This window comes from Eumetopias jubatus, unplaced genomic scaffold (assembly GCF_037043125.1).
Source record: "Eumetopias jubatus isolate StellerSeaLion01/CBP00866 unplaced genomic scaffold, mEumJub1_p1.0 scaffold_1, whole genome shotgun sequence".
In the NCBI taxonomy this organism is placed as follows: Eukaryota; Metazoa; Chordata; class Mammalia; order Carnivora; family Otariidae; genus Eumetopias; species Eumetopias jubatus.
In genome coordinates, this window is record NW_028274807.1 from 65,608,317 (window position 1) to 65,629,767 (window position 21,451).

General features: G+C 34.1%; 1 protein-coding gene across 4 annotated transcripts in view; it reads left to right on the top strand.

Moving 5' to 3' along the window:
- Nucleotides 1-21,451, top strand: part of STXBP5L (syntaxin binding protein 5L) — a 402,589-nt gene that overhangs the window by 246,233 nt on the left and 134,905 nt on the right. For all 4 annotated transcript variants that reach the window (XM_088028262.1, XM_088028202.1, XM_028110658.2 and 1 more), the window contains exons 12-13: nt 2,747-2,894; nt 3,764-3,831. In XM_088028262.1, the coding sequence (XP_087884388.1) occupies nt 2,747-2,894; nt 3,764-3,831 (216 nt within the window). The remainder of the gene's footprint in view (nt 1-2,746; nt 2,895-3,763; nt 3,832-21,451) is intronic.

Sequence of the window (21,451 nt, forward strand, 5' to 3'; positions counted from 1 at the left end):
ATACCTGTATGGATTTATGTCTCTTCCTCTAAGTTCTAATATTGGTTTTATTAAAATGTACTGTTCTGATCTCAGTGGTACTCTTCTTTCTGTGCCACATTTCATGGTTTCTTATACCTTATCTGATTGGCTCATATCTTTCAAGGCCCACTATACCTTTAATACTCAGTGTTTTCAGTATATACATTTATTCTTATGCTTTTCATTAGTTTATATAAGTATGTGAAATGACCTTTCGCTACTTTTTATTTCACCTTCAGCAGCACCATGTTTTAAAATCTTTGTGACATCCCCATATCATTGCCTATTACAAGAAATTTAACATATTCTCTTTCCTTTCAATTACCTTTAACCATATTTCATGTTATTATATTGCAGTTTTATACTCCTTTTCAAAGTAATTTAACTCTTCTTCCCTTCTCTCCTTTTTTCCATTTAATTGTTTATATAAAAACAAACATTAGGGCTTACAAATTTTTCTTCTTGATTTCTTGGATTTATATCTTTGCTTACATCTCCATATCTAAATTCTTATAATACATTTTGTTACTTTTTACTTAACTATTTTTTTCTTTACTCATTGCCAATATACTAAAGTAATTTTCCCCATTTTCATGATATTGTTCACCTTGTCAGGAGTCTATCATTGTAACCTCTTGCTATTATCAAATCCCAAGTTATAGGTGTGGTCATTAAGGTGACTCATGTATTTTACTTCTAATTCATCAATCTCAGAAGTGTTTGATTTCTACTCTGAAACAGAGAACAGCCAATCCATCTATTTTAACCTACTTGCTATCTCTCTAATTTATTTCTGGGTCCAGGTAGCACTTTATACTTTTCAAGTTTTTATTTAAATTCCAATTAGTTTACATATAGCGTAATATTAGTTTCAGGTGTATAATATAGTGATTCAGCATTCCATACAATGCCCAGTGCTCATCACAACTGTACTCCTTTATCTCTGTCACCTATTTAATCCATTCCCCTACCCACCTCCCCTCTGATAACCATCAGTTTGTTCCCTATAGTTAACAGTCTGTTTCTTAGTTTGCTCTCTTTTTTTACCTATGCTCATTTGTTTTGTTTCTTAAATTCTTACATATGAGTGAAATCATATAGTATTTGTCTTTCTCTGACTGACTTATTTCTCTTAGCATTATATTCTGTAGCTCCATCCATGTCATTGCAAATGGCAAGATTTCATTCTTTTTTAGGCTAATATTCCATTGTGTATATATACTATATCCTCTTTGTCCATTCAACAGTTGGTGGACACTTGGGCTGCATGCATAGTTAGGCTATTGTAGAAAATACTGCTATAAATACTGGGGTGCATGTGTCCCTTTAAATTAGTATTTTTGTATTCTTTGAGTAAATACCTAGAGGTGCATTGCTGGATCATAGGATAACTCTATTTTTAACTTTTTGAGGAATCTCCATACTGTTTCCAGCGTGGCTACATCAGTTTGCATTCCTAGCAACGGTGTAAGACACTCATTCCCCTTTCTCTGCATCCTCACCAACACCTGTTGTTTCTTGTGCTGTTGATTTTAGCCATTCTGACAGGTGATAGGTCATTGTAGTTTTGATTTGTATTTCCCTGATGATAACTGATGTTGAGCATCTTTCCATATGCCTGTTGGCCATCTGAATGTCTAATTCGGAAAAATGTCTATTCATATCTTCAGTCCATCTTTTAATTGGATTATTCACTTTTGGGGTGTTGAGTCGTATAATTTCTTTATATATTTTGGGCACCAATCCTTTATCAGATATGTCATTTATTAAATTCAACTTGCTCCTTTCCACCTGATTTTGCATATACCACTATTCTTATCTGGGATAGAAATCTGCAGTATTTCAGATCAGAGGGAAGAAAATTCTTGCTAATACATGCGCATATCATACTCTCCAGAGATTAGACTAAGTTTTTAACTAAGTTCCTAATGATATGGGGGAAAATTATTTTTACTAACCCTCATGACCTTGTAACATGAACATACAGACCTAGAACATATGCAGCATAGACTAATACTCAATGCCTTCTACTACAGTTCCTTTTACATCTGGTACATAAGAAGTGCATGGTATGTTATGGCTATAAGAATTCTTGACGTGGTTCTATACTGATACCCATTTTTAAAATTATGGTAGGCTTGAGGATATGAAATTTACTATATCCATAAGTCTGTATTCCTACTATGTTCTCTAGTTTACTTTGGAAATGATCTTATACATATATAATCATACACACACCTACATAGCAAACTCATCTTTCAATTATTCCTGCAAAAGACCAGAAACACTTGTGTATGTATTACCTCACTAGGAAACACATGTCAAGATTACTAAGATATTTTAGCATTTATATTATATATTTACATGAAACTGTACATAGATAAAACACCTAATTGATATGCTTTAATACATTCACTAATAAGTCAACTTGACGAATACATTTTCAGTTTAACATAATTCATTCTATTCATATTAGCAAGGTGGTATCACTGTGGAATTTTGGAATTACAGAAAAGACAGTGAATTTATTCAAGTAAAATTCTACCAGTATTCATATTACATTTTGCAGATAATCTTAAAAGAACATTCTTGTTCATGTGATCCTTGTTTTATGATACTTAAGTGAAATATGTAATATTTAGAAGATTTTAGGATTTGTTTTATAAAAGTGATTTCATTTTTTATATTTGCAAAATAACACTAATATATTGTCTTCATCTGTTAGTTTTCCAATCTTTGAAAATCCATATCCCATGGACATTCATGAATCACCAGTTACATGCACAGCATACTTTGCTGATTGCCCACCAGATCTGATTCTAGTACTCTACTCTATAGGAGTCAAGCATAAAAAACAAGGATACAGTAATAAGGTAAAAGTAACAATTAAAAATAAGTTTTCTTTATATGATCATACTATTTCCTGTTCTTTTTGACCTTCCATATAAGAAGACTTGAGCTAAATTCTTTTGTGGTCCTAAGCTCTTATCTATAAAAGACATAACTTGTGAAATTTAAATTTCCTAAATGCTACATAGCTTTAAGCCTAAAGAGTATAAATTTCTTATATACTTAGTATATACTTATATACTGAGATATAGTTACCTGTCATATATATTTATATACTAAATATATATTTGAACCATAAAATGTAGTTTTTAACTATTTTAGATGAAGGATTATGTTTTACAAAATTCAAGAGTCAACTCTTTTCAGTTAATTGTTATTCAGTGGTTAACAAGACACAATAGTCATTTGTTAAATAACTTTCTAAATTCCATTTTGTTGTATTTGACTACAGGATTCAAATACTTACAATAGTAATAGACTCCCGCTTTATGATTTCTATTTGCACAAGGCTGTTGGAATGGACAACTCAAGGGGGCACAATTTACATAGTATTCTGTGTTAAATAGAACTATGATAGTTTGGTGGTACACAGACTATGTGGCAAATGTAGCAACACTGTATTTGTATGATTAAAATACTTTTTAAGTACTTTTTATGTAAATGGTAATATTTGTTAAAATTTATATTTTTAAAGGAGATAGAATTGTGCATTTGGAATTGTTTGTTCAATGAAAGAATTAAAAGATAGCTGCACACTTCATCCTTTGTTACTTTACAGCTATTTCCTTTAAGTGAATAGTTTGCCATTATTTTAAAATGTTTTCATTTAAAATGTTTGTTATTTAAATTTAAAAAATAAAACTCATAAATTCTTCCTGAATAATCTATTTAGGAGTGGCCAATCAGTGGAGGAGCTTGGAACCTTGGAACACAAACATATCCAGAAATTATTATTACTGGGTAAGTGGGATGTGATTTATGACTTCATTAATTCATCAACAAAAGATTTTTTTGAATTTTTACACTTTCCTATAATTGTGCTCTAGGCAGTACCAGAAATATCACTACTTCCTGTAGCAACTGACTTCATGCTCTAATCTTAAGAATGGAAATAGAGGGGCGCCTGGGTGGCTCAGATGGTTAACTGTCTGCCTTTGGCTCAGGTCATGATCCCAGGGTCCTGGGATCGAGTCCCGCATCAGGCTCCCTGCTCCTTGGGAGCCTGCTTCTCCCTCTGCCTCTCTCTCTCTCTGCCTTTCATGAATAAATAAAAAAAAAAATCTTAAAAAAGAATGGAAATAGAGACATAACAACAGATAAAGATATTTAAAAGATTATAAAGGGCTCTTCTTATGAGATATAGAACAGATATACTTTTTCCTATTTTTTCCACTAAGTACTACTCAAAGCCCTGGGTATTATATATTAAACAAACATAAGATGACTGGAAAAGGTGGAGAGAAGTGAAGCTGTCTAGGGCCCCCCAACATCCAAGAAATGACATGATGGTGAGTTTGTTAGGTTTTCTTTTTGCTTCATATATCCCAGACTTGGAGCTGAAGTAGCTAGCAACTTGGAACTGCCAATGGGCACAGATAAAACAATAAAAAAAGCCCAACAAAAGCTAGCACTCTCTAGCCAAAGGATGAGATAAGGGGACCTATCAAGATAGAAAACTGTTAGAAACTAATCTCTCTTACCACCACAGAAAAATCTATGGCCCACAACAACCCACTCTAGCAGAGGCTAAGTGGAGAGCATCAGTTTCTGACATTGAGCAAAAGCTCAGTACAGAACTTTTAACCCTGCTGGTTGGTAATGAAACCCATCACCTGTAGTTTTAGAGGAGATCATATGGGGAACCATAATTCCAACCACCACCCAGCAGTAATGAGGAGCCACACATTTCCCTCTTCTTGGGTCACTGCAAGTACAGTGAGGAAGGAAAGAAGAAAGATATCAAGGCTGAAAAATTACATAAAGAATAATAGCTGAAAACTTCCTAAATTTGGCAATAGACATGTCTAATCCTATAGATTCCAGAAGCTGAATGAACACGTAATCTACAAGACACATCATAGTCAAACTTCTGAACACTTAGAAGTCAAACTTCTAAACATCAAGTAAAAAATCATGAAAGCAACAAGACAAATGATGCAGTACAAATAGTGCAACACCAATTGGATGACAGTGGATTTCTCATCAGAAACCATGGAAGCCGGAAGAAAATCTCATCTGTTTCAAGCGCTGAAATAAAACAACTGGCAATCCAGAATCCTATACCTAACAAAAATATCCTAGAGGAAATATTTAAGGCAATTACAAATGAGAGAGGATAAAGTGAGGTAAAGGGAGCAAGGTTTTTATAGTTACCTCAATATAGTAGTAATGATGACACAAGAAGACTGTGACAAGTAAAGCAACCATTAAAAAATATACAAAAAGATACACTAAAAAACATTATTAACACATCATAAGGATGTATTAAATAATCGAATAAATCCATAAAAATGCAGGGGAAGAGTGGACGGGGGAGACAGAAGCCCTAACATATCAATGATTCCATTAAATATAAATCGGAGGGGGAGACAAACCAGGAGAGACTATGGACTCTGAGAAACAAACAGGGTTCTAGAGGGGAGTGGGGTGGGGGGGTGGGTTAGCCTGGTGATGGATATTAAAGAGGTCATGTGTGGAATGGAGCACTGGGTGTTATATGCAAACAATGAATCATGGAACACTACATCAAAAATTAATAATGTAATGTATGGTGATTAACATAACATAATAAAATAAAAAATATATAAACAGTCTAAATACACCACTTCAAATGTACAAATTGGCAGAGTGGATTAAAAACATGACCTAACTATATGCTATTTCAATATACTTATTTCAAACATAACAGTATAGTTAGATTAGGAGAAAAACAATGGGAAAATACTCCATAAAATTATCAATGGAGAGTGACATCAGCAAGATGTCAGAATAGGTAGCACATATGTAACAACAGGATATGTTCCAAAAAACCTTCATGAAAACCCCAGAAATTATTTAGGAAATCATAGTATCCCAGGCAAGCTGAAAGTCCAGAATAGCCACAGCCATCTCATTTCATTTTGATTGTGTCATCTCCTTCCCCAAATTGTCACAGCTCATATTCAGGTGGAAAGCCCAACTTGCATCTTCTTTCATGAGAGGGAAACAGAAAAGCAGAATGTACATTCAGTGTTCCTCCTTTTCAGGGGGATCCCCAAGAGACTGACTCAGGTAAGACAGAATCTAAAGTACTGATGGAAGAAACATGGAGACCTGAGGGCAGAGAAAAAAGACCTCAGTGGTTTGTTGAAGCACCAAAAATTTGCAGTGCTGCTGGCAGACAGTAGAGGGAGCAGAAGACGACAAGCCACTGATAAACCAGAAACCTCTCTAATTAGGAAATTATACACACAAGCCCAAAAGAGACACATCCTCATTAAAGATTTGAGAAGCCCCCATGATCTCTACCTGGACTGATTGGTGAAGGTCTTCCCCTATACAAAGCCAGTTCATAAGAGAAGGCTGTAATGCTAAATTCAAAACGAGATATAACAAGAAACACAAAGAAATAGTGAAATATGGCCCAATTGAGGAATAAAAAACACCTCCAAAAACTGACCCTAAAGAAATGGATATTTGTAAATTACCTGACAGTTCAGAACAATTGTCTTAAAGAAGCTCAATGCACTAGAGTACACAGACAACTAAATAAAATCAGGAAAATGATGAATGAATGAAATGAGAATATCAATAAAGAACAACTACAAAAAAGAACCAAAAAGATATTTTGGAGAAAAATACTGAATTGAAAAATTTTATTAGAAGGAGGGATCAACAGAAGACAATCAGTAGAAAGAATCAGCAAACTTGAAGATAGGTAATATGAAAATTATCAAGCCAGAAGAACAAAAAGAATGCCTAAAGGATTTATAGAATATCATTAAGTAGACCAATATAAGCATTATGGAAGTCCCAGAAGGAGAAGAGAGAGAAAATAGGGCTGAAAACTTCCAAATTTGAATAAGTAAATGAACATATACATTCAAGAACCTCCAAATATTCCAACGAAGGTGAATCCAAAGAGGCCCATATTGAGATATATCATAATCAAATGGCCAAACACAAAGAAATAATCTTGAAAGCAGCAACAGAAAAGCTACTCATCGTGTATATGGAAACTCCCATAAGATTATCAGTGGATTCCTCAGCAGAAACATTTTGGGATAGAAGAGTGTGCGTTGATATATTCAAAGTGCAAGAAGAAGAAGAAGAAGAAGAAGAAAAAGAAGCAGCCTTGAATACTAGATCTGGAAAACTACTTCAAGAATGAAGGAGAAATAAAGACCTTCCAAGATAAAAATGAGAATGTTTATCACCAATACACCTGCCTTACTAGAACTGCTAAAGGGAGTCCTTCAAGTCAAAATGAATGAAAACTAGACAGCAAAATAAAGCATAAGAACATATATAGACAAAACCAAAATCCTGTAACACAGTATATAATGCTATATATAATGGTAGTATATAAATAAGTGTATATACTTTATATATACCACTTTATATAGTGGTAGTATATAAATAACTTTAAATTCAAGTTTAGAATTTAGAAGATAAAGCATTTTTTTAAAACTATATAAAACTGCATCAGTAAGAGAAAAGATTAAAACTGTATCATTTCAATAGATGCAGAAAAAGCATTTGACAAAGTACATCTATTAATGATAAAAACCCTCTGCAAATTAGGTCTAGAGGGAACAAACCTTAACATAATAAAGGCCTTATTTGAAAAACTCATTCCTGACATTATACTCAATGGTGAAAAACAGAGCTTTTCCCCTAAGATCAGGAACAAAACAAGGATGTCCACTCTGACCACTTTTATTCGGCTGGAATTCCTAGCCACAGACATTAGACAACATCAAGAAATAAAAGGCATCCAAATTGGTAAGGAAGTAAAGCTTACTATTAATAGATGCCATGATACTATAGAAAGAAAACCCAAAAGACTCCACCCAGAAACTATTAGAACTAATAAACGAATTCAGCAAAGTCAAGATACAGTATCAATGTACAGAAATCTGTTGCATTCCTATACACTAATGATGAAACAGCAGAAAGTGAAATTAAGAAAACAATCCCATATATAATTACATCAAAAACAACAAAATATCTAGGAATAAACTTAGCCAAAGAGGTGAAAGACCTATATTCTGAAAAGTTTAAAACACTGATGAAATAAATTCAAGATGACACAGAGAAATGGAAGGACATTCTCTGCTCATGGATTGGAAGAGCAAATATTGTTCAAACGCCTATACTACCCAAAGAAATTCGCAGATTTAATGCAATCCCTATCAAAATACCAACATCATTTTTCACAGAATTAGAACAAACAATCCTAAAATTTGTATGGAATGAAAAAGACTTTGAATATCCAAAGCAATCTTGAAAAAGAAAAACAAATAGAAGTATCACAATTCCAGATTTCAAGTCACATTACAAAGTGATAGTAATTAAAACAGTATGGTACTGGCATAAAAACAGACATATAGATCAATGGAATAGAACAACAACAAAAAAAGAAATAAACCCACAACTATTGGGTCAATTAATCTTCAACAAAGGAGGAATGAATATACAAAGGGAAAAGACAGTCTCTTCAACAAATGGTATTGGGAAAACTAGACATCCACATGCAAAAGAATGAAACTTGACCACTTTTTTCACCATTCACAAAAATAAACTCAAAATAGATTAAATACCTACATGTGAGACCTGAAACCATAAAAATCCTTGAAGAGAGCACAGGCAATAATCTCTCTGATATCAGCCATAGCAAATTTTTCTAGATATGTCTCCTGAGACAAGGGAAACAAAATAAAAAATAAATTATTGGGAATATAACAACATAAAAATCTTCTGCACAGTGAAGGAAACAATCAATAAAACAAAAAAGGCAACTTATAGAATGGGAGAAGATATTTGCAAGTGACATATCTGATAAAAGGTTAAGATCCAAAATATATAAAGAAATCATACAACTCAATACCCCCAAAACAATCCAATTGAAAAATGGGCTTCTTCAAAGAAGACATGCAGATGGCAAACATCACTCATCATCAGGGAAATACAAATCAAAACTATAAAGAGAAATCACCTCATACCTGTCAGATTGGCCAAAATCAACAACACAAGAAAGTGTTACCGAGGATGTGGAGAAAAAGGAACCCTCATGCATTATTGGTGGGAAGGCTAACTGGTGAAGCCACTCTGGAAAACAGTATGGAGGTTACTCAAAAATATTAATTATAGAACTACCCTATTATCCAGTAATTGTAGTACTGGGTATTTACCCCCCAAAAACAAAAACATTAACTGAAGGGATACATGCACCCATATGTTTTCTGCAGCATTATTTACAATAGCCAAACTATGGAAGCAACTCAAGTGTTCATTGATAGATGAATGAATAGAGAAGATGTAGTATATATATACAAGGCAATATTACTCAGCCATAAATGATAATGAAATCTTGCCATTTGCAACAGCATGGATGGAGTTAGAGAGTATAATGCTAAGTGAAATAAGAGAAGGACAAATACCATATGAGTTCATTCATATGTGGAATTTAAGAAAAAAAAACTAGCAAAGAAAAAAAAGAGAGAGACAAACCAAGAAACAGGCTCTTTTTAAAAAAAAAAAAAGATTTTATTTATTTTTATTTGACACAGAGACAGAGATGGTGAGAGAGAGAGCATAAGCAGGGGGAGTGGCAGACAGGCAGAAGCAGAGGGAGAAGCAGGCTTCCTGCTGAGCAAGGAGCCTGATGCGGGACTCGATCCCAGGACCCCAGGATCATGATCTGGGCCGAAGGCAGCCACTTAACCAACTGAGCCACCCAGGCGCCCCCCATGAAACAGACTTAACTACAGAGAACAAACTGATCATTACCAGAGGGATGGGGGGGATGAGTGATACAGGGCATGGGGATTAAAGAGTACATTATGATGAAAAATATAAAATAACTATATAAAACTATATAAACTATAAAAAACTATATAAACTAAACTATAAACTATATATGATGAAAAAATAAACTATATAAACTATATAAAATAAACTATATTAACATTTACAAAATATAAAAAGATATAATTTGTGACATTGGTAACAAAGTGAAGGGGGAGCTATAAAGGACTAGTTTTTTGATGCAAATGAAGTTAACTTGGTATCACTTTAAAATAGATGTGTATAACTATAAAATCTCTTATATAATACACATGGTAATCACAAAAGAAAATGCCTACAGAATATGCACAAAAGAAAATGAGAACAGAATCAAAACATGTCACTATAAAAAGTCAATGAAACACAAAGTAAGGCAGGAAGAGATAAAATGTGGGACAAAATAAATACAAAATAGAAAGAAAATAATTTTAAAATGGCAATAGTAAATCCTTCCTTGTCAGTAATTTCTTTAAATATAAATGGATTAATTCCCAAATCAAGTGATTGCATGTATTAAAAACAAAAAGGATCCAACTATATGCTGTCTACAGAAATTCACTTCAGGTATAAGGACAAAAATAGGCTGAAAGTGAAAGAATGAACAAATATATTCTGTGAAAATGCTATCCAAAAGAGAGCAGGAATGACCACACTTATGTAGGAAAAAATATACTTTAATCAAAAATTGTCATAAGAGACAAAGTACATTATATAATGATAAAATGACCAATTCACCAGAAAGAAATAAAAATCATAAATATATATGTACCTAGCAGCAGAGCACCCAAATATATAAAGCAAACATTGACAGAAGTAAAGGGAGAAAAAGGTAATAACACAAAAATAGGAGATTCTAACACCCCACTTTTTTTTAATTCAATTAGCCAACATATAGTACATCTCCAGTTTTTGATGTAGTGTTCAATGATTCATCATCTGCATACAACACCCAGTGCTCAACACATCAAGTGCCCTCCCTAATACCCATCACCCAGTTACCCCATCTCCCCACCCACCTTCCTTTCCACAACCCTCAGTTTGTTTCCCAGAGTCAAGTCTCGTGGTTTGGCTCCCTCTCTGATTTCTCCCCCTTCAGTTTTCCTTCCCTTCTCCTATGGTCCTCCATGCTATTCCTTATGTTCCACATATGAGTGAAACCATATGATAATTGTCTTTCTCTGAGTGACTTATTTCATTTAGCATAATCCCCTCCAGTTCCATCCATGTCGATGCAAATGGTGGCTATTCATCCTTTCTGATAGCTGAGTAAAATTCCATTGTATATATGTACCACATCTTCTTTATCCAGTCATCTGTTGAAGGGCATCTTGGCTCCTTTCACACTTTGGGCTATTGTGGACGTTGTTTCTATGAACACTGGGGTGCAGGTGCCCCTTCTTTTCAATACATCTGTATCTTCGGAGTCAATACCCAACAGTGCAATTGCTGGGTCATAGGGTAGCTCTATTTTTAACTTATGAGGAACCTCCATACTGTTTTCCAGAGTGGCTGTACCAGCTTGCATTCCACCAACAATCAACACCCCACTTTCAATAATTAATAGATCTCCCACACAGAAGAACAATAAGGAAACAGGGACCCAAACAACACCATAGACCAATTGGACCTGGGAGACAAGTACAGAATGGTCCATTCAACAACAGCAGGATATACGTTATTCTCAATTACACATGAAACATTCTCCAATATAGATCACATGTTAGGTCACAAAATAAGTTTTAACAAATTATTAAGATTGAAATTATAACAACTTTTACAACCACAATGAAATGAAACTAGAAGTCAATAGCAAAAGGAAGACTGGAAAATCCACAAATATGTGGAAACTAAGCAACATTCTCATCCACAAATATGTGGAAACTAAGCAACACTAAGAACTTATAACAGAATCCAGAAAATTTGCAGGGTACAAAGTCGAAACACAATAATCAACAGATCAACAAAGAAATCACAAGGAGATTGGAAGATATCTTGAGACATGAAAATAAAAATACAATCTACCAAAACATGGGATTCAGCAAAAGCACTGCTAAGAAGTTTATAAATAAACATCTAAGAAATTTATAGTAGAAAATGTTGATGTTAAAAAAAGATTTGAAATCAACAATCTAACTGTACACTTTAAGAGATCAGAAAAAGAAAAATACAAACTTGAAATTGGTAGAAAGAAGAAAATAATAAAGGTTACAGCAGAACTAAAATTGAAATCATGAATAGGAAAACAGAAAAAATATTGAAAACTAAGTTATTTTTTAAAAGATCAACTAAATTGACAAAGTTGTAGATAGACTAATAAAAAAGGTAAAAGACTCAACAAATACCAGAAATGAAAGAGGAGACATTGCAATTGATGCTGATGAAATTGAAAGGTTCATAAGAGACTACTCTGAACAATTATATGCCAACAAACTGGGTAACCTAGAAAAAATGGGTAAATTTCTGGAAATATACAACTTATGAAGACTGAATCATGAAGAAATTAAAAGATCTGAACAGGTATTAACCAGGAAGGAGACTAAATAAGTAGTAATAATTTTTAAAGCAACAATAAAGAAATGTTTAGGACTAGATGTCTTCTCTAAACAATTGTACCTAACATTTAAAGAAGAATTAACAGCAGTCCTTCTCAAACTCTTTGGAAAACCTGAAGACGAGGGAACACTTCCAAACTCATTTATGAGGCCAGCATTATCCTGATATGAAAATCAAACAGATACTAACAGAAAAGAAAACTACAGATCAATATCCCAAAGGAATATCAATGCAAAACTAACTCCTCAACAAAATACTAGGAAATTGAATACAACTGCACATTTAAGGATTATACATCATGAACAAGTGGAACTTATTCCCAGGATGCAAGGATAGTTCAACATATAAAAATCAATCATTGTGATAAACCACATTAACAGAATGAAGGACAAAAAGCACACAATCATTTCAGATAATGCTAATAATGTATTTGATAAAATCCAACACCCTTTTATGATAAAAACATTCAACCAACTAGTAATAAAAGGAAATTGCCCCACCATAATAAAGGTCATATGTGAAAAAGTACATAGCTAACATCATACTCAATGATGGAAAATCTGAAACTTGTCCCTCCAAGATCAAGAACAGGGGAAGGATGCCCACTCACAACTTCTATTCAACAGAATACTGGAAAAATCTATCCAGAGCAAAACACAAGAAAAATAAAGAGCACCCAAGAAAAGAAGATTTAAAATTATCTCTATTTGTAGAAGACATGATCTTGTATGCAGAATTCATACATTCACACACACATACACAAACTGTTAGAATCCAGGAAATTTGCAGGGTACAGTCAAAACACAAAATCAGTTACATTTCTGTATACTGACCATAAACAATATGACAGGAAATTAAGGAAACAATTCCATTTACAACAGAATGAAAAAGAATTTAAGATTTAGGAATTAAACTTAACCAAATTAACAAAACTCTTAATAATGAAAACCACAAAACATTGAAGAAAGAAATTAGAAACACAAATTAATGGATAGATACCTCATGTTCATAGACTGGAAGCCTTAATATTGTTAAACTGTTCATACTACCCACAGTGATCTACAGATTCAGATTAAATCATTATCAAAATCCCCATGGTGTATTTTGCAGAAATAGAAAAAAAAATCCTAAAATTAACATGGAATCTCAGAGAACTGTAATATCCACAACAGTCGTGAGAAAGACAAACAAATTAGAGTCTTCACACTTCCTGGTTTCAAGACATGATAATTAAAACATAATACAAAGTAATCAAAACAGAATTATATTGGCATAAAGACAGACATATAAACCATTGGAACAGAATTCATAAATATACTGTCATCTATATGGTCAGATCTTTGAGAAAGTTACCAAGGCTATCCAGTGGGGAAAGGATAGTGTCTCCATCAAGTGATGTTGGGAAAATAGGATTTGCTCATGTAAAAGAATGAAGCTAGATTTACCTTACACCATATACAAAAATCAACTGAAAATGGAAAATCCTAAATGTAAAACCTGAAACTATAATAAACTCCTGAAAGAAAACATAGGGGAAATTTTCATGACATTGCATTTGGCAATTATATCTTGGATGTGACACCAAAAACACAGGTAACAAAGCAAAAATAGACAAATGAGACTACCTCAAACTTAAAATCTTCTGTGAAGCAAGGAAACAATCAACAGAGGAGAAAGGCAACCTATAGAATGGGAAAAGTTATTTGCAAAGCATATATCTGATAAGGCTTTAATATTCAGAATATAAAGAACCCTATAGCTCAAGAGGAAAAAAAATCCAGTTAAAGATAGGCAAGAGACTTAAATAGGTATGTCTCCAAAGAAGACTTACAAATGGCTAACAAGCATATGAAAAGTTGCTCAAAATCACTACTTATTAGAGAAATGCAAATGAAAACCACAATATCACTTTATACCTGTTAAGATGGCACTATAAAATAACAACAAAAACAGAAAATAAAAAGTGTTAACAAAGATGAGGAGAAATTGGAAACTCTGTGCACTGGTGGCTGGAATGTAAAATGGTACAGTTGTTATCAAAACAGTATTGTGTATCCTCAATAATGAAAAGTAGAGTTACCTTGTGGTCCAGCAACCCCACTTCTAGCTAGATATTCAAAAGAATTGAAAACAGAATATCAAAGAGATATGTTCATTGCATCATTATTCACAGTAGCATGGAGGTGGAAGCAACCTAAATAACCATCAAAAGATAAATAGGTTTTAAAAAGTATTACATACAGGGATGCCTGGGTGGCTCAGTCAGTTAAGCGGCTGCCTTCAGCTCAGGTTATGATCCCAGGGTCCTGGGATCGAGCCCCGCATTGGGCTCCTTGCTCAGCAGGGAGCCTGCTTCTCCCTCTCTCCCCCTCTGCTTGTGCTGTCAAATAAATAAAATCTTTTTAAAAAAATTATTTAAAAAAGTATTACATACAATAGAATATTATTCAATTCAGCCTTTTAAAAAAGAAAGAAATTTTGTCATGTTACAACATGGATGAACCATAGGGAAATTATGCTCAGTTAAGCCAATCTCAAAAGGACAAATACTGCATGATTGCCAGCTGAACAGCATGAATTAAAAAACAAAACTAAAGGGAATGCTTTAGATGGAAGGAAAACAATCCCAGATAATTAAAATGCAGAAATAAAATAAGAACATTGGAAAATTACAGTAATAAATTTAAATAAATATTGACTTTTTAAAAGAAAAATAATATGTGTTGGTATAAGTATTAAAATGTTTAGTAATTTTTAATAATATTGCAATGTAGAATGAAAATATAATACACAAAAGGTGGGAGAGGAAAATGGAAATAAAATATTTAACATTTTTGTTTTGTCTGGAAAGATGTAAATTTACCAAGTTAATTTGGGCTCAACTATTTAAGGATCAATTTTGTAATATTTGTGATAACCACCAGAATAATAGTATAATATTATAATACTCAAAAACTAATAAAATGATAATTTTAAATGTGATTAATCCTTAAAAGGACAGAAAGAGAGAGACACAGTGGGTTAGGCAAATAGAAAATAATTGTGAGGTTGGTAGATTTAATCCATATATATCATTATTTACACTAAATGTAATTTGACTGAATTCTCCACTTATAAGACAAAGACTGCCAGTTTGAATAAAAAACAAAACTGAATTCTAAGCTGCTTACTAGAGACACATTAAATATATGCATAGCAAAAATGTTAAAGTAAATGTATGGAAAATTATACCACGTAAATAATTTAAAATGCTGGTATAGATAACTTCTATCAGTTTTCCATTGCTGCATAACTAATCACCACAAACTTAGCAATTTGAAACTACATCCTCTTATTAACTCAAAGTAATATAGGTCAGGCATTAGGCACTGCATGATTGGGATTTCTACTCAAGGCATCAAGAGAATGAAATCAAGAGTTCAGCCAGGCTCAGTTGTCATTGGAGACTCTGAAGGAAAAGGAATTTGCTTCCAAACGCATTATTTTTGTTGATGGGGCATCTTGGCTCTGTCAGTGAAGGGAGATTCTTGATTTCAACTCAGGTCAGGATCTCAGGGTCGTAAGATCGAGCTCCAGGCTGAGTGTGGAGCCTGATTAAGAGTCTCTCTCTCCCTCTGCCCTCCCCACTTGCGTGCAGCATGCACTTTTTCTCTCTCTCTAAAATGAAGTCAAGAGGTCAGCCAGGTTGGGTTGTCATTAGAGGCTCTGAAGGAAAACAAATTTGCTTCCAAACGCATTCTTTTTGTTGAAAGAAACTAGTTCCTTGTAGGATTAACATCCCCATTTACTTGCTGGCCATCAGTGGGGGCCATCTTAGCTCCCAGAGACTGCATGCATTCCTTGCCATGCGGCTTCCCCATTTTCAAGCCAGGGACAACGCATCTAGTACTTCTTATGTTCAAATCTCAGAATTATTTTTACATTTGACCTCTACACCCTATATTTATAGGGATCATGTGATCAATTCAAGTCCATTCAAAGAGTCTCCTTTCTTAAAGTCTATCATAGGAGTGATATATTCTCTATTACAGTCACAGTCCCAACGATTATACAGGATTATCCTGGGAGACAGGAATTCTGGGGAACATTTTAGAATTCTGCCTGCCACGGTTTACTTTAAAGCAAGAAGTATTACCAAAGGTGAAAAGTACTGTTTCAAAATAAAAGGATGAACCCACCAGGATTTTGAATTCAGAGCCTCAAGAAAAAATTAATAGAAAGGATAGACAATTTTGCGCTAAATGAAAGAAATTATTACAGACCTCTCTCTGCAGCTTATTTAAAAATCATAAAAGAATGCATAATAATTAAGAAGTTTTGAACAGAATAAATCTAACTTAACTGATATATTTAGAACATTATACTCTACAACTCAAGAATGTACTTTTTTTTCAAATGCACATGGGATACAGACCAAGATTGATCATATTCAGGGCCATAATACAAGCACCAATAAATGTCAAAAAATTGTAATTATTATATAGAATGTTCTCTGACCACAGAGGAATTAAACTAGAAATCAATGACAAAAATATATAAAGGAAATAACCTTTCAAAATCAAGCAATTTACCTCCAACTAACGTAGTTGTTAATGAAGAAATCACAATAGAATTTTTTTTAATATCTCAAACAGGAAGATAGTGAAAATACAACATATCATTATTTATGGATACATCTAAATTTATGGTTAGAGGTAAACTTATACCCATAACTGTATGTTAATAAAAAGAAAGACTACAATTCAATGATCTAATTACCTTGAGTTAAAAATATCAAAATTACCCTCCCCAAAATAAGGAAGAAAATAATAATGTTAAGGAAAAAAATTAATGAAATAGAAATGTATAATAGCAAATATCAAAAAAGCTAGAGTTTGTTTATGGAAATAAGTTGGTGAAGTTTTGTTAAGATTATCAGGAAAAACAGAAGGAACAAACTTAACATCAAGAATGAAAAAGAGGGGCGCCTGCATGGCTTAGTCAGTTAAACGTCTGCCTTTGGCTCAGGTCATGATCCCAGGGTCCGAGGATCAAGTCCCACATCAGGCTCCCTGCTCTGTGAGGGGGGCTGCTTCTCCCTCTGCCCCTTCCAACCCCGCCCCTGTGCTCTCTCTCTCTCTCAAAAGTAAATAAATTTAAAAAAAAAAAAGAATGAAAAAGAGGTTCACTACTGTTTACCATCAATTAAAATATAGGATAGTTATGATCAACTCTATAGTAGTAAAATTTAAGAGATAATACTATAAAAATACAACTTAACATATCTGGCTCTAGAAGAAACAGAAAATATGAATATCCATATATCTATTAAAAGAATTGAGTTAAAATTAAAAACCTTTCACATAGACAACCCTGGGCCCAGATATCGTCATTGGGAATTTGTCTAAACATTTAAAAAAGAATACTGTCAGGGCGCTGAGCTGGCTCACTCAGTGCAGTATGCAACTCTTGATCTCAGGGTCATGAGTTCAAGCCCCACACTGGGCATAGAGCTTACTTAAAAATAAAAAAATAAAGAATACTACAAATCTTTCAGGAAAACCTTTTAGAGAATAGAAGGAATATTTTTTTCTTGAAAGAGGGAATATTTTATTATTTTATGAGGCCAGTATATTTTTTATACCAAAACCCAACAAGCACATCACAAGAAAGGAGATTTATAGCCAATCTCTTTTATGAATATAGATGCAAGACTACTAAGTAAAATGTTAGCCAATAAAATTTAGTGATATATGAAAAGGGTGATATCTCAGAAGCAAGTCAACTTTAGACCAGGAATGCAATCCTGGTTTAACTTAAAAAAAAAAAAAAAGAAAGAAAAATACCCTATCAATGTAATTTACCACATTAAGTCAGTCAGTTGGAAAAATCTCATGATCATATCATTAAATGAGAATATGATTAAATTCCTCATCTATTCATGATAAAATCACCTAGCAAGCTAGGAATATAGGGGAAATTCTATAGTCTGAAAGGGATTTCTATTTAAAAAAAAAAACTGAAGCAAATATTGTACTTATTGGTGAAATGTTAAAGTTTTACTTCTGTTGAAAATAAGACAAGCATGCCTTCCATCACACCTAGTACACAACAATAAACTTGTAGACCTATCCAGTTCAGTAGGGCAAAAAATGGAAAGAAAAAATATAAAGATTGAAAAGGAAGATATAAACTTAATACTCAGAGACAGTATGATTATGTATATGGAAAGTGAAAAATAATGTACAAATAAACTATTTTAATTAATTTGAATATGTAGCAAGTCACTGGAAACATCAATATGCAAAATTCAACTGTATTTTATATACTAGCAGAATTACAAAATAAAAAATACAAAGTTATTCAATTTAAAATAAGATAAAAAAATCACATAATCTAGAAGTAATCCTAACAAAAGATATGTAAGATCTCTATAATTAAAATTGTGAAACAAATTTATGGAGAGATATACCATAATCATTAATTTTACTCAGTATTGTAAGGACATCAATTTTTTCCCAATTTGATCTGAAGATTTAATGTAATCCTGATAAAAGAATATCAGCAGCAATATTTTTGGAAGGAATTAATGAGCTAATTGTAAAATTTGTTTAGAAATATAAAGAGCAATAAGAAAATAATATGGCAAAAAGAACGAAGTGAGAAATTAACTTAGTAGAGAAATTGAGGAAGATGGCCACAGAATAGGAGTACCCTAGGCTATGGCTTGTCCCACAAATAGAACTAGATAACTATCAAATCATCCTAAATACCCCAGAAATTGACCTGAAGACTGACAGAACAAACCACAACTAAAGTGAAAGAAGAGGCCACATCAAAGAAGGTGGGAAGTGCAAAGACATGGTTTAGGTGAGAAACAGTGCTGCCTGCGGTGGAGGGAAGAGAGTCATGGTCAAAGAGAAGAGCAAGAGATGGGAGCACACAGGGGAATACACAAGGAGAACAACTCTCTATAGCCATTGGCTTAGAAAGCAAGAAGAGCTGAATCAATTTCATGAGTTCTTACAACCAGTGGGGCTTAAAGCCAGGAGTTTTAAAAGTCAGTGGGCTTGGCTGGGATAGAGCCCAGAGGGCACTGTGCTCGTCCTGGAGAGAAGGCAGGAAAACAACTTGGGGGCATATGGCATTGAAACAACAATCTGCTGAAGGGCACCTGGGGCACATAGTGGGGAGATTATTTGCTATTCTCAGAACATGACCCTGTGTGGTAGACACCTCTCTGGGAACAAAGGAGCTGGCTGGCCACCATTTCCCTCCTCTACCCCTCAACATAAACACAGCCACCTGCAGGAAGCAGCACAGCACAGACACTATCTGCCGAACTTGTTTCTCAGTGGAACTGCGCTTATCAGTCATACTTACTTCAGTTCTAGTGTGGTGGACTCCTCCCCCCAGAAGACCAGCACAAACTCTTGCCCACACCATGTCTCCTGGCCAGAGAGTTTTGTGGGGCCTCAGTTCCAAAACAGGTGGTGATCTCATTTCACAAGCAGACTAAATTAAACCTAGTTAAAACTCACCACATTCAGACAAGGGCCCAAACACTGCTCACAACAGGCAAGGAGAGCCTCTGCAGATGACTGGCCTGAAGGATAGAGCAGCCAGAACACAACAGCACAGGGCATGTAACACACGCTGGAGGCACTGCCTGAAGCACCAGGCCCTGGGCATTACACAACCTCTTCTTCAAAAAGCCATTACTTTCATGGAGCAGAAGAGATAACTGGCATTTCTAACACACAGAGGAAAGCAGAGACTTTGACAAAATGAGAAGATGGAGGAATTTATCCCAAATGAAAGAACAAGGTAAGGCCATGTCCAGAGATCTAAGTGAAACAAATATAAGTAACATGCCTGATGGAGAATTTAAAGCAATGATTATAAGGATACTCACTGGGCTTGAGAAAAGAATGAAGGACATCAGTGAGACCTCTACCACAGAGATAAAAGAGTTGAAAAAGAATCAGAGATGAAGAGTGCAACAAATAAGATTAGAAACCTTGATGCAATGAACAGCAGGCTGGAAGAAGCAGAAGAACAAATTAGTGACCTAGAAGACAAATTATAGAAAGCAATGAGGCTGAACGAGAGAGAGAGAGAGAGAGAGAGAGAGAGAGAGAGAGAGAGAGAGAATTATGCAAAATGAGAATAGATAAAGGAACTCATTGACTCCATCAAATGTAATAACATTCGTATTATAGGAGTCCCAGAAGAAGAAAAGAGAAAAAAGAAAGCAGAAAATTTATTTGAAGAAATAATAGCTGAAAAGTTCCCTAATCTGGGGAAGGAACAGACATCCAGATCCAAGAGGCACAGAGAACTCCCATCATAATCAACAAAAGCAGGCCCACACCAAGACAAATTATAATTAAATTTGTAAAATATAGTGATAAAGAAATCTTAAAAGCAGCAAGACAAAAGACGTCATTAACTTATAAGGGAAAACCCATAAGGCTAACAGCAGATTTTTCAACAGACACTTGAAAAGCCAGAGGGAGTGGTATAATATATTCAAAGTGCTGAATGGGAAAAATCTGCAGCTAAGAATACTCTCTCCAGGTTGCCTCAGTGGCTCAGTTGTTTGAAAATCTGCCTTTTGATTTTGGCTTAGGTTATGATCAGGGTCATGAAATCAAGCCCTGTGTTGGGCTCCACTCAGCATGGAGTCTGCTTGTCCCTCTCACTCTGCTACTCCCCCAGCCCGCTCAAATAAATAAATAAATAAATAAATAAATAAAATCTTAAAAAAAAAAAAAGAGTACACTATCTGGTAAAGCTATCATTCAGAAGACAATGAGAGATAAAAAAATTTCCCAAACAAAAACTAAGGGAGTTCATGACCAATAAAACAGCCCTGCAAGAAATATTAAAGGGGACTCTGAGTGAAAAGGAGAGACCAAAAATGACAGTATAAAGGCAGGAAACATAAGAGCAGTAAATAAATATTTCTGTAAAAAAAATTCGTCTAGGAACTCACAAA